The sequence below is a fragment of the Myotis myotis genome, unplaced genomic scaffold (assembly GCF_014108235.1).
Source record: "Myotis myotis isolate mMyoMyo1 unplaced genomic scaffold, mMyoMyo1.p scaffold_m19_p_2, whole genome shotgun sequence".
NCBI classification, from domain to species: domain Eukaryota; kingdom Metazoa; phylum Chordata; class Mammalia; order Chiroptera; family Vespertilionidae; genus Myotis; species Myotis myotis.
Window position 1 is genome coordinate 85496816 of NW_023416324.1, and position 12488 is coordinate 85509303.

Sequence of the window (12488 nt, forward strand, 5' to 3'; positions counted from 1 at the left end):
TGGTCTATTTGATTAGTGCTGGGAAAGGAGAAAGGGGCTAAGGGAAAAAGGGGGATGGTGAAAGTTTCTTTCTTCCTTCATTTTCTTACACTGATTTGGCATTGGTAAGATTGACCGTCCCTTCTGTCAAAGTAATCGCAGACACTTCATGCTAAACAAAACCCATGTTTTTCTTTTCTTAAAAAGCGACAATTCAGGCTTTGCTAAGTTACGAAATGCTTTCGTCTCAGTATGATAGCTAAGGAAACACATGGCTAGGACCAAACTTTTGTAAATCTGAAGGGAACAGTGAAAATAGAAAGGGGATAAATATTTAACTATAAAAATCAGCCTCTAAGTACCTAATAATCTCAAATTCAATGTCAACGATGGAAAAAAAACACGGGAGAAGGAGGTCAGGCAAAAGACAATGTGCAGGACAAAAGCCAGCCCTGGTCCCCAGGCCAGTCACCCGGGACTCAGAGCCCAAACACAGTATTTCCCAGAGGTCGCTGGAGTGTCTGTCGCCCAGCAGGCCCTGCCCTGCAGCTGAGAGCACCTACCAGTGTTTCCAACTTGGCAGCCGCCCAAAAGGCAGAACAATGATTGCCTTTCTCTTGCCATGATAATGCTGTCGAGTTCATCAGAGATCCATTTTGTATTTTTCATTGAGTTCAAAACATGCTGTTTCCTTCAGGAGAAATCCTATTGTGTTTTTTATAGTTTTAAAAATAGTTGATCTACTCGATTAGTAAAAGTAGGAATATTTTTGATGAAAAAAAAAAGAACTTCTCCTAGAGCCTCATTATTTATCTGAAGTAAAAAAAAAAAAAAAAAACACCCCACAAATATATATACATACGAGTGGCCCAGTGCATGAAATTCATGCACATTAAAAGGGGATTAGAGGAAATATTTTAATATTGCTATTTGCCCTTTCTCTATAATAGAAGTGTCAGAGATGAAAGAAAATTAGTAAAATGTATATGAAAATCTTCCTCCTCTCAGAGTCTGGGGCGCACCACGTGACCCAAAGTCAAGTCCCTGCCCACCCGTGGTGCCTCAAAATCACATGAGACCCAGACCCAGCCGACCCCACCCTCATTGGGCGAGATCCAGACCCGGCCGGCCCCACCCTTGTCAAGCCCCGCCAGGCAGGTGGCATGGCCTGAGGTGCCCCGTCAAGCCCTGCTGGGCAGGGAACACAGCCTGAGGTCTTCCAGCCTGGGCTGGGGAGGGGGTGCACCTTGAGGTCCCCTGTCAAGCCCTGCCAGGCGGGGGCACAGTCAGGGATCCCCATCAAGCCCCGTCAGGCAGGGGGTGCAGCCTCAGGGCTCCCATCAAGCCCCACCTGGTGGGAGGCGCAGCCTCAGGTCCGCTGTCAAGCCCCACTGGGTGGGGGCGGGGGGGGGGCGCAGCCTTAGGCCCCCTGCCTTGGCCCAGCGCCACGCAGCCTCAGGTCCCTGCTGATTGCTCGTTAAGGCTCATTACAGGAACTTGGCCTCCGCTGTGGGTGCAGCCATCTTGTGATGGTGTGGCGGTCAATTTGCATATTCCCTCTTTATTAGATAGGGTTGTGAGTGTGTGTGTGTGTGTGTGTGTATATATATATATATATATATATATATGTATTTTTTTTTGTAAGTCTACACCTATGATTTGGTACAGGCATGAGTCCATATATTTCTCAGTTTACTGGGAAACAGCTGTGGTACCATAGTAAAGCCTTATACTTTGCCTTTCATTCATTCATTCATTCACTCACTCACTCACCTAATATATATTTATTGAGCATTTACTTTGAGCTCTAAACATTGAGGACACAGGAGTTAATAAGATAGAAAATGGCCTGACTTCATGGAGCTAATGCAGAGGAGGCCAAGAAGAAACCCATGCAAATAAGTAAATATGACAACTCCAGAGGGTGATAAACTCTTTGAAGGAAAGACAGGGTGGGGTGGTCAGCTCAGAGGACATCTGGCTGACAAGAAGGAGCCTGTGCCTGTGGAGGGGTAGGCAGGAGAATGGGCGAGAAAAAGGCCCTGAGATTAGAGCAAGTTTGACAAATTTGGGAGAAAGAACTCTAGTGGGGATTGAGAACAACAATATCTATTGTGGTAAAGACTTCGTAGGATGATAATTGCAAGAGAACATGATGAACTGCAAAGCAACACCATTGAAAAGTATTATTTGGCTGTGCTACAATATTGTATTATCACATAAAAAAACATCATTCTGCTTTTAGAAATGGTTAGGGTGAGAACTGTGTGTTTTAGTTTTCATCTTCTACTCAAATGAAAAGAACCGGCTCTCGAGAAGCCCTTTCAAGGGTGGCATCACCATCATGCCAAATACGGAGCTCACATACCTGGAATCCTATTGAGCGTCACCCAGAAATGCTCATCAGGACTGAAAGTGTCCTTGGACCACTGGAGCAGATCAACAGCCCGTGGGTCACGGAGAACAAAGTTGGAAAATTCTCTTGACAGAGCAACATAGGCAGAGCCGAAGTAAATGGTGAGGTTATGGGGAGGGGGCGGCTTCAGAGCTGCGGTTCTTATCACATAGGAAAGCTCTTTGCCCAGATGCTCTCGGTGGACATATTTAGTCCGTCCAATAGCATGAGCCGGAGGCAGCACCCCCGGGGTAATGTTTTTCCCTTTAAATCCTTTCAGATACTGAACTATTTCCTTGTTGGTTTTCAGGGGGAAGTCTTGCCCACAGGTGTTGATGGCGTACTTCCACGGGACCTCGGAGGCCACCAGGTCTTTGATGCAGTTCAGGTCCGCCTGGAGCCTGGAGATCCCACCATAGACAACCGGCTCCATCTTGGAGGCCAGAAAGGCATTCGGGAAGCAGCTCAGCAATCGCTCCACCGCATCTTTAAATTCAGCTGCTGCCTTTTCGTCCACATGGACGCAGTAGACATTTTGGGGCATGTAAACAGCTCTGAAGAGCCTTACAAAGGTATCAAAATTGTGATGGATGACCATTATGTATGCCAAAGGGAACCCAGCCTCTTCTTTGGATAACGGGGCCGTGATGTAGTGGCTCTGGGTCAGGTATTCTCTGCAAGAAGACTTCTGATAGATCATCAGTTTGTCTCGCCACAGGAAAGGTGTTTTGCCTTTGATAAAGGATGCGCAAACTTGAGTCAGCATCAGAGTGTCTGAATTATTCAGCCTCTGGAAGCCTTGCTCTCCCCCAAATATGAACACATAGAACACGATAAAAATTATGACACAAGAGACAGAAACTATAAAAAGGTAACGCATCGATGAAGACATGCCTCACAGAAGAGCAAGATTTCAAAGACGGTGGAAATCTGTAAGTCTTTTCCCAAACTTACTTTTTCCTCTGAGTTCTTATTTTGGTACATGCTCCAGCCATTTCTACCCTGAAGGAGACGCTGGGAATGTATTCAGTTTCATGCCGGGAGTCCAGCTGCAGGCTCCGTCCCCATGCTGACATTAGCAACTGATCCCGCCTGGTTCTCTGCCTCTCTCAAAACGCCTTTGTCTAAATCCCAGCAGCAGGTTCTTAAGCCCAGCCTTGCTCCCTCCCTCTGCTTCCGGGCTTGCATCTGCGAGCTGTTTCACTAAAACTCTGCTAACTGCTTTCCCCTGCAGATTTAGTTTCTCAGATCTCTTTTCTTTCATTTCCCATTCCCCTGCCTCTCCTCTCCCCGCCCCTTGTTATTGCCATTCAGGGAATTAGCACAGTGAAAGCCAAAGTTGAAATGATGTGTTCTGGCAGGCAGGCGTTTCCTGCTAGTCATCCGACTGGCTGCGGCACTCACCCCTCTTGCTGCTCGGGGCAGTGATCCATACATACCCTGGTCGCTCAGCTCTCCCAGTGTGATCCACGGGGTATAACGTAGCCTCCACTCTCAACCATGCTGCTTCAATGAAAACAGGTAACTGAGGTGACAAGGAAAATAAAGCTCATCCCTCCTGGCTCCTCCATAAAGCTTTCCTGCCCCGCCCTGCCGTGTTCAGCTCCAGTCCTGGGGGATCTGAACGGCAAGGATCCTGGCCCTGTGACTTTGAGATCAGGTGACAGCGCCTCTTCTCCCCCTTCCAGCATCCACTGTGGGGCCTGTCACAGAATGTCGGGGTCACAGGAACAAGTTTCGAGCTTCACACCCTGATTTAGATGAGACCTTAAAGCTTTACTTGAATCCTGGCCACAAGTAACAGCTCAGATTAGGGAACCTTGGGGCTATTCGGGTTTTAACCACCCGAAGAGCATCATCAGACACTGTTCCTGCCGGTTAAGCTGCTCAACCACCTAGTCCTAGGAGATGAATGTTGGTTTCCCTATTTGCAAATAATAGTGTTTTGGCTAAGGAGTACCAAGCTCTTCCACTTACAGCGGTTCTCAACCTGTGGGTAGCGACCCCTTTGGTAGTCGAACGACCCTTTCACAGGGGTCGCCTAGGACCATCGTGCATATCCGATATTTACATTAAGATTCATAACAGTAGCAACATTACAGTTATGAAGTAGCAACGAAAATAATTTTATGGTTGGATCACAACATGAGGAACTGTATTTAAAGGGACAGAAGGTTGAGAACCACTGAAAAAGGTTCTTTTCTTCCACCGTTCCCTTTTGCACCAGTGCTTTTTAAATGTAGATTCATATATTTTACTTAAAATTACTCTGAAGCACCAGTTCAACTACTAAATGCCTTCCCATTGCTCCTCATTGTTTATCTGAACTAAATGCCTCAGTGCCTCCACCCTAGTCTCACAATGGAGACTGAGCCCCACTCCACCCCATGAAGAAATCCTGTCCTTTAATGCACACTCTCTCCTTCCTTTTGACAAGTCTCTGCCCTGCTATCAAAGAACTAGAACAATACAGGTGTGGGGGTTGCCTGCTTTCAGTCAGCACCCACCCCCACTGAAGGGCACAGGGCTCCCTGAGCACACCTCTGTTTCCTTCTTCTCACTGTCATTGCTCCCATTGCGCATTCTCCCAGCTTGGACATTCTTTCCTCTCTGCCTCTCCTCTCCTCCTTCTTTAAGACCTATCATAAATACACTCCACATAGCCTCCACCATTGGATTTGTAGGCAAAGTGGAAAAAGAAAATGCAGCCATTATGTGGGTAAAGCAGATCAATCTCATCCATAGTGTTTCTAAGGAGTAAAGCCAAGAGAACAACTGAAAGTTCAGGATAACAGAAAATGCAATCCCAAGCTTCTCTTTTTCTAAATAATTCCTTTAAATATTAGGTTATTGTATGTTCTATTTCAAAACAACAGAGAGTAATTTCAGTATCTGGTTTGGCAAAGCCTGTTGACTTAGAATGAATGTTAAAAATATTTATAGTTTGCCCTAGTCACTTTGGCTCAATGGTTAGAGTGTTGGCCTGCGGACTGAAGGGTCCCGGGTTCTATGCCAGTCAAGGGCACACCTCAGTTGCTGGCTTGATCCCCCAGCCCCAGTCCGGGCATGTGCAGGAGGCAACCAATTGATGTGTCTCTCTCTGTCTCTGTCTCTCTCTGTCTCTCCCCCTCTCCCTTCTACTCTCTCTAAAAGTCAATGGCAAAATATCCTCCGGTGAGTATTAACAGAAGAGAAAAATATATATTTGCAATTTGACCAAGTGCTCAGTATACAGATACATAAGTTAATTAGGCCAACGGGGCTGTTTACATGATTATTTCTAACTGGCCAATAATACAGGGTTTCAAATATACACAGGCATCAACAATGTTTCTATAGTAAGAAATGTAGACACTGGGCAAATTAAGAACTTTTGTATTCAGTCCATTACTTCAAATGCATTGTTTGTGTGCTGAAAATATACCTGTTTTTCCTCTCTGCCCTTTCAGCTGTCCTTGGGCCAACTTTCCCCACCCTCAGGTTCTGTTCTTAAGAAATCCCTATGGGAGAACTTTTTAAAAACCTGTTGCTGCAAAGAGCAAGGACATTACCTTTCCTTCCTCATAGGCATCTGGTCTGCTTGTCTGAAATACACCCTATGTAATTTTTTTGCTACTGAGACTGAGCGACTCGGCCTCCCAACCTGCCTTTGGCTGCAGGCAAGCACAGGGTTGACTCTCACAGCCCTGACAACCGCACCTTTCCCTGCTCTGTAAGCACCTATTCCTGGACTAGCTAATTATTCTGGCTAGACATGTTTAACCGCCCCTCTCCTCCACCCCTCCAGGGCTACTCTTCATTCCATTTAGAAGTCTTTACTTTTTGTGCACTTTAAAGACCTTTTTCCAGTTGTGATACTATCTAGAACACGGTTCCAAAATGAAGAGGGTGTCCTTCCTTTGAAATGATGGGAGACTCAGATCCCAGTGAAATAAAGAGATAATCAAAGGGGAGGCGAGATAGAGAGTCCTCCAACATTGGGCCCCTCCAGGCTTGTGTGTGAAGGGGCAGGGGAGCAGACACTGGGCCCTCCAGGCTTGTGTGTGAAGGGGCAGGGGAGCACGTGCCTGGTGCTGCGAGCCCTAGAGGAGGAGGTGGGGGAGCTGCACGGCTAGTGTGCTGCCAGCCAGGCTGTCAGGCCTGTGAGGGAAGAGTCAGGCGGTGGTGGAAGACCTTGTGTTGTGCTGAGAACTTGGATTTCATCCTGCTGCCAAAGGAGCACCAGCAAAGACTTTGGGTGAAGGGCTGCTCCCCAGAAACATGTGCCAAGTGGAGGAGGAACAGGAGCAAAAGAAACCATGGTGGGAAAGTACACGGCAGCCCATATATATGTATAATGCACACATTAATAATAATGAAAATATTAGATGTAAGTAAAGCCTCTGAAACTGTGAGGTAAAGGTGCTACCTACTCCTTAATTAATAGTGTGTCCTAGAAACAATTCCAAGGCTCTAACAAGGCTTTTAGGCCTGTAGATATTCACAGAACATCAGATACTGCATACTGGTTGAGGTTTTTCTTAAATAAACGAAGATAGGGGAAAGATTTAAAGTCCCAGGGACATTATGGAATTCATGATTGGTAATTAGAGGAAAGTCTAGACTTATATTTCCAACCCCTCAACTTTGAAATATGGTACATTACCATATTTATACTATTTATTTACCCATTTATATGTGTTGGGTAAATGAATGAATGAATGAATGAATGAATGGAGTCCACAGCGCCCTTGGTTCCAGGTGCCCCTGGGTAAAAGAGCCTCAATCAGAATAGGGAACAGAGCAACTGGTATCTCTTATTTTGACAAACAATAACTCTGAACAGGCTAACCAGATAGATTAAATGACCAAAAACACACAACTTTTAATCAAATTTCTGGAGGAAACCATGAAAAATGTGTTTCTTCTTGTGTGTCAAGAAAGGGTTGTAGCCGAAACCGGTTTGGCTCAGTGGATGGAGCATCGGCCTGCGGACTGAGGGGTCCCAGGTTCGATTCCGGTCAAGGGCATGTACCTGGGTTGCGGGCACACCCCCAGTGGGAGATGTGCAGGAGGCAGCTGATCGATGTTTCTCTTTCATCGATGTTTCTAGCTCTCTATCTCTCTCCCTTCCTCTCTGTAAAAAAATCAATAAAATATATTTTAAAAAAAAAAAAGAAAGAAAAGAAAGGGTTGTCCACTAACTCCCACAATAATACTCACAGGGACTGGTGCAAGTCACTATCCACCTTTCACTGGTTATGTGACCTTAGATCCTGTTTGCTTCGCCTTAAATAGGATGTTCTCTGCAGTGCCTTCCAGCTTATGTGAGCTATGTAACGGTATGTGTGAGGTGAGTTCATTAAGCACAGTGATGGAATTCAAGTGTGAGTATGGCCCCTGTCCTGTAGGCCTCAAAATACATACAACAGAAAATATAACCAGCAAAACAGGAAAGACTATGGGTAAGTTCCAAACCCGAAGTTATCTACTAAATGTCATGGGAGGTCAGAGGACAAAGATGGTTAGAAATGGAGCTTGACTGATTAGAAAGGGCTTCGCTGGTTAGATTCAGACACGCAGAGCGTGCAGGAGGCGGTTCATTTGGAGAAATCATAAGAGAGCAAAAACACAGAAAAGGAAAGCAAAATAGAGAACCTTCCTGGGAAGAACTGTTGAATCAGAGCTTCTCAATTCACATGGCACCAGAGAAAACCATTCAAGTCAGTAAGCCATCATCTCAAAGTGCCAGGCAGGGTGAGGGTGAGCTCCGGGAGTGCCAGACTTGGGCCTCCTGTTCCTATTACAGCCCCGCAACTCGACGGGGCCTGTGTTCAACGCGTGTTGAATGGGTCCAGAATCATCTGGGCATTGGAAAGTGCAATTTTCAACTACAAAGAAAAGGAGTGTTGAAACCCATGTTTACATAAGCTTTCAATTTATATATTAGAATATCATGGGCTAAGGCCTCCGTGATTTTTTTTCTTTAAGTCAATTTCTAGTTATGCGGAAGTATAGTTTTACTGTACCTGTAGGTTTTTTCATCTCTTCCCTTTCAGGTTTCGCCTACAGAGACCTAACTATAAACACACATGAGCACTGACCTCTATTCGCACCTTCTTGTGCATCTTACCTTTGTTTAATTGCATGTACTAATTCAAACTTCATTATTCTTTCATAATTGTTCTGGGACTTGTTTTTCCATTCTCAATTAACTGCTATTCTTTAGTTGGGAAAGAAATGGAGGGAACACAGGCTTGAGCAGAATCACTAGATTTATAATGTTAAATAACAGCAAAAAGGTCACTTGAAGGACTGGCTCTGACAAAGTTTGTTGAAGTAGCATTGAGAGGTTAAGTAATATTTGCAGAAAGGTTAGGTAAGTGAGGTGAGATTGTATCAATTCTTGGGCTCACTGATGGTTGTTCCTTGAAAAACCATTTCTGTGTGGTTTGCTTTGTGATTATAGCACGTCAAGTGACTCTGCGAGTCATGCTTAATTATAAAATATCAGGATTAATTTTCTCCCTTGAACTAAGAATAATTCACCAGAAAGGACAGCCACGTGAGCAATTCTGTTCTGTGTAGCCCGATGGTTTGTAGATGGAGCCTTCTTTTCTTCTTTTTTTAAAATAATGATGACCGTGATGTTGAAGAGGAGAAGGAAGGAGACATTTCCAAGCACACCTTTAACTGAAATGATAATTCTCCCGTAACTGAGTGCCCTCCAGTGGGGGTCACTGGGGAAAACCCTCCTTCTCCTGGGAACGAATCATTTTTACTTTCTATACCATTCATCTAATTAGCAACAGAAGGAGTTGTTGTCTAGATCACAAACCCCAAAACATTATTTCAAATTCTCATCTTAGAGAAGGGGAAGGAGTTGAATATACAGAATTGTAAAGGCCTAGGTGGCAGGTCCGGAAGGTGGTCATGCTAGATCATATCATGGTACTATGAGCTGAAGTGACCTGCATCTGAGTTTGATGTAACAACGGTATCATGGAAACACTTCCTGGTTGCTAAGAAAGCTAAGCAAATACTTGCAAAAAACAGTGCACAGATTCAAATAGGCACATTCAAAGCACGCATAGATAGGCGACAATTTTCTGGCAGCATAAATGTAGCAATTAGAAATATGAAGAACCTGAAATTTAGGGCATTAGAAAATGAAAAATAAATTACCCAAAATAAGTCACAGCCAATTATCATTTCAAGATGAAACTTACCATTAAATTTACATGTGGAAGTTAATAGCTTAACCCTAGCAGAATAACTGACTCTATTGTTTTACCAAAACATTGGTTTTTAAAATTATTCAGCCAAACTAGGGGTGTCTATGGCTTGGGGACAAGAATAGTTTAGATTGCCCTGACCAATTTGCTCAGTGGTTAAAGTGCCAGCCCAAGGACTGAAGGCTCATGAGTTCAATTCTGGTTGAGAGTAGGCTTGATACCTGGCCCCAGTCCGGGTGTGTGCAGGAGGCAACTTATCGATGTGTCTCTCTCACATCAATGTTTCTCTCTCTTTGTCTCTCCCCCTCCCTTCCACTTGCTCTAAAAATCAATGGAAAAAATATCCTTGGGTGAGGATTACCTCCCCCCCACCCCACCCCCAAAAAAGTTTGCAAACTTCTGTTTAACATTTCATCACCAGAAAGGTTTGTTAAAAATACAGCCCTAGCCAGTTTGGCCGAGTGGATAGAGTGCCGGCCTACAGACTGAAGGGTCCTGCTTCAATTCCAGTCAAGGGCACATGCCCAGGTTGTGGGCTCGATCCCCAGTGTGGGGCATACAGGAGGAAGCCGATCAATGATTCTCTCTCATCATGGATGTTTCTATCTCTCTTTCCCTCTTCCTTCCTCTCTGAAATCAATAAAATATATTTTTTAAAAACTAATTCAAAACCCTTTGTGCTCATCAACACAGAACTGAGTGCCAACTGTTAAGGGACTTGTCATCTAGAGCAGATAAGGATGGAACAGGCCCTGCTCTGACAAACAGAATGTATGTTACAACAGGGTACCAGGAAGTATGAATGACAAAGCTGACAGCTGGCATTAGGAGTTATCACCCCCACTTGCCCAGTGAGGAAACAGACTCAGAAGGTCACTGCTCTCCCAGGGACCCTTCCTGCCCAGGGTCACTGAGAAGGGCTGGCCCAGGACTTGAATGTGAGCAGCTCTGCTCCTGAGCATTTTGCTCTCAGTCACTGTGCCATCCTGTGCCCAGAAATGTCTAGGCCACAGCACCCAGATCCGCTTCCCGGAGAAAACATGAGAAATAAGGAGAGCTGCTCACGTTCAGTAAGACACATGCATTCGTTTTCCAGCACTCCGTTTCTTTCTCTCACATTCAATCAATAGACTTGTGTTGAAAAGACACCTAAGCCTGAAGCACTGGGACATTTCTTTTCCATTCCTGCCGACATATTTTCTTTATTGTTCAGAAAACCATGTGGACAAATCTTTTCCTTCCAGCTATTACTAGAATTGACTTCCAAATTCCATCTCCCCAGCTCCCTCTTCAGGTGATCACATTTCTGCATGGTCTAACCCAGCCGTGGGCAAACTACGGCCCGCGGGCCATTTGAAACGAATAAAACTATTGGGGGAAAAAAGACTGTACCCTTTTATGTAATGATGTTTACTTTGAATTTATATTAGTTCACACAAACACTCCATCCATGCTTTTGTTCCGGCCCTCCGGTCCAGTTTAAGAACCCATTGTGGCCCTCGAGTCAAAAAGTTTGCCCACCCCTGGAACCAGTCACAAGCAGAGGGCCTGATCCAGGGGACACCTTGGCCCATGCAAAACTGGGTTCCAGAAGGCCTGGCTCTGTCCACAGTGCTTTTTCTAAGTCTCTCTTGATTAGCCTAATTTGAGCATGCTGTCTGTTTTCTTGCTGGGGTCCTAATGCTGTGGCAGAATGCATGCATGGGAGAACCATCAGCCAGCACTCTGAGGGAGGAAAGTTTAACCCTCTTTCGCAGATCTGCTAGTCCAGGGGAATTCCGGATCCAAAGCCTGAACTGAACTTGTGGGGAGGCTTTGACCTATATACCTCCTCCTGTGGTGGGTCCCTGAGGGTCCCCACAGCTCAGCCTGAGTTAGCTGTGGAGGGCCCTGGGGTTAGGCTCTGCAGCTCCGCCCAAGTCAGTCAGAGTGGGGAAGTAAGACTAGTTTTTTGGTTTTTTTTTAATATACCTTTATTGATTTCAGAGAGGAAGAGGGATAGAAACATCAATGATGAGAGAGAATCATTGATCGGCTGCCTCCTGCACACCCCCACAGGGGGTTGAGCCCGAAACCCATGTGGCCCTGACTGGAATCAAACCTGCGACTCATCAGTCTGTAAGCCAACACTCTATCCACTGACCCAAACCGGCTAGCAGGGGTGGGCAAACTTTTTGACTCGAGGGCCACAATGTTTTTTTTTTTTTTTAAATATATTTTATTGATTTTTTACAGAGAGGAAGGGAGAGGGATAGAGAGTTAGAAACATCGATGAGAGAGAAACATCGATCAGCTGCCTCCTGCACACTCCCCACTGGGGATGTGCCCGCAACCAAGGTACATGCCCTTGACCGGAATCGAACCTGGGACCCTTGAGTCCGCAGGCTGACGCTCTATCCGCTGAGCCAAACTGGTTAGGGCCACAATGGGTTCTTAAACTGGACCGGAGGGCCGGAACAAAAGCATGGATGGAGTGTTTGTGTGAACTAATATAAATTCAAAGTAAACATCATTACATAAAAGGGTACGGTCTTTTTTTTCAATAGTTTTATTCATTTCAAACGGGCCGGATCCGGCCCGAGGGCCGTAGTTTGCCCACGGCTGGGCTAGGGCAAGACTAAGTTTTAACCAGATACTGAACTAGGTTGCAAGCCCCCCCATTTTCCTTTTTACCGACTGATACAATAATGAAAGATAACATTGAGGTAATACTTATCAAGTGCTGGGTATTTGGTCAACATTTCATTTCGATTACTATTTAATGCTCACGACAACCCTAAAGTAATAAATGCAAGTATTACCCTCATTTTACAGATAAGCAAGCAAGACTTTATTACCTAAGGTCATGAACTCAGGTAGCATTAAAGCAGAACTTTGAATTTATACACATATACTTAACT

The 12488-nt window shown here is 45.1% G+C and overlaps 1 protein-coding gene across 1 annotated transcript in view; it reads right to left on the reverse strand.

Moving 5' to 3' along the window:
* Window positions 1-1877: 1877 nt before the first annotated feature.
* LOC118675062 (N-acetyllactosaminide beta-1,6-N-acetylglucosaminyl-transferase-like) overlaps window positions 1878-12488 on the reverse strand; it is a 28302-nt gene continuing 17691 nt past the window's right edge. Inside the window, exon 2 of the mRNA XM_036347202.1 lies at window positions 1878-3106. Coding sequence (XP_036203095.1) covers window positions 2340-3106 — 767 coding nt within the window. The 3' untranslated portion in view covers window positions 1878-2339. The remainder of the gene's footprint in view (window positions 3107-12488) is intronic.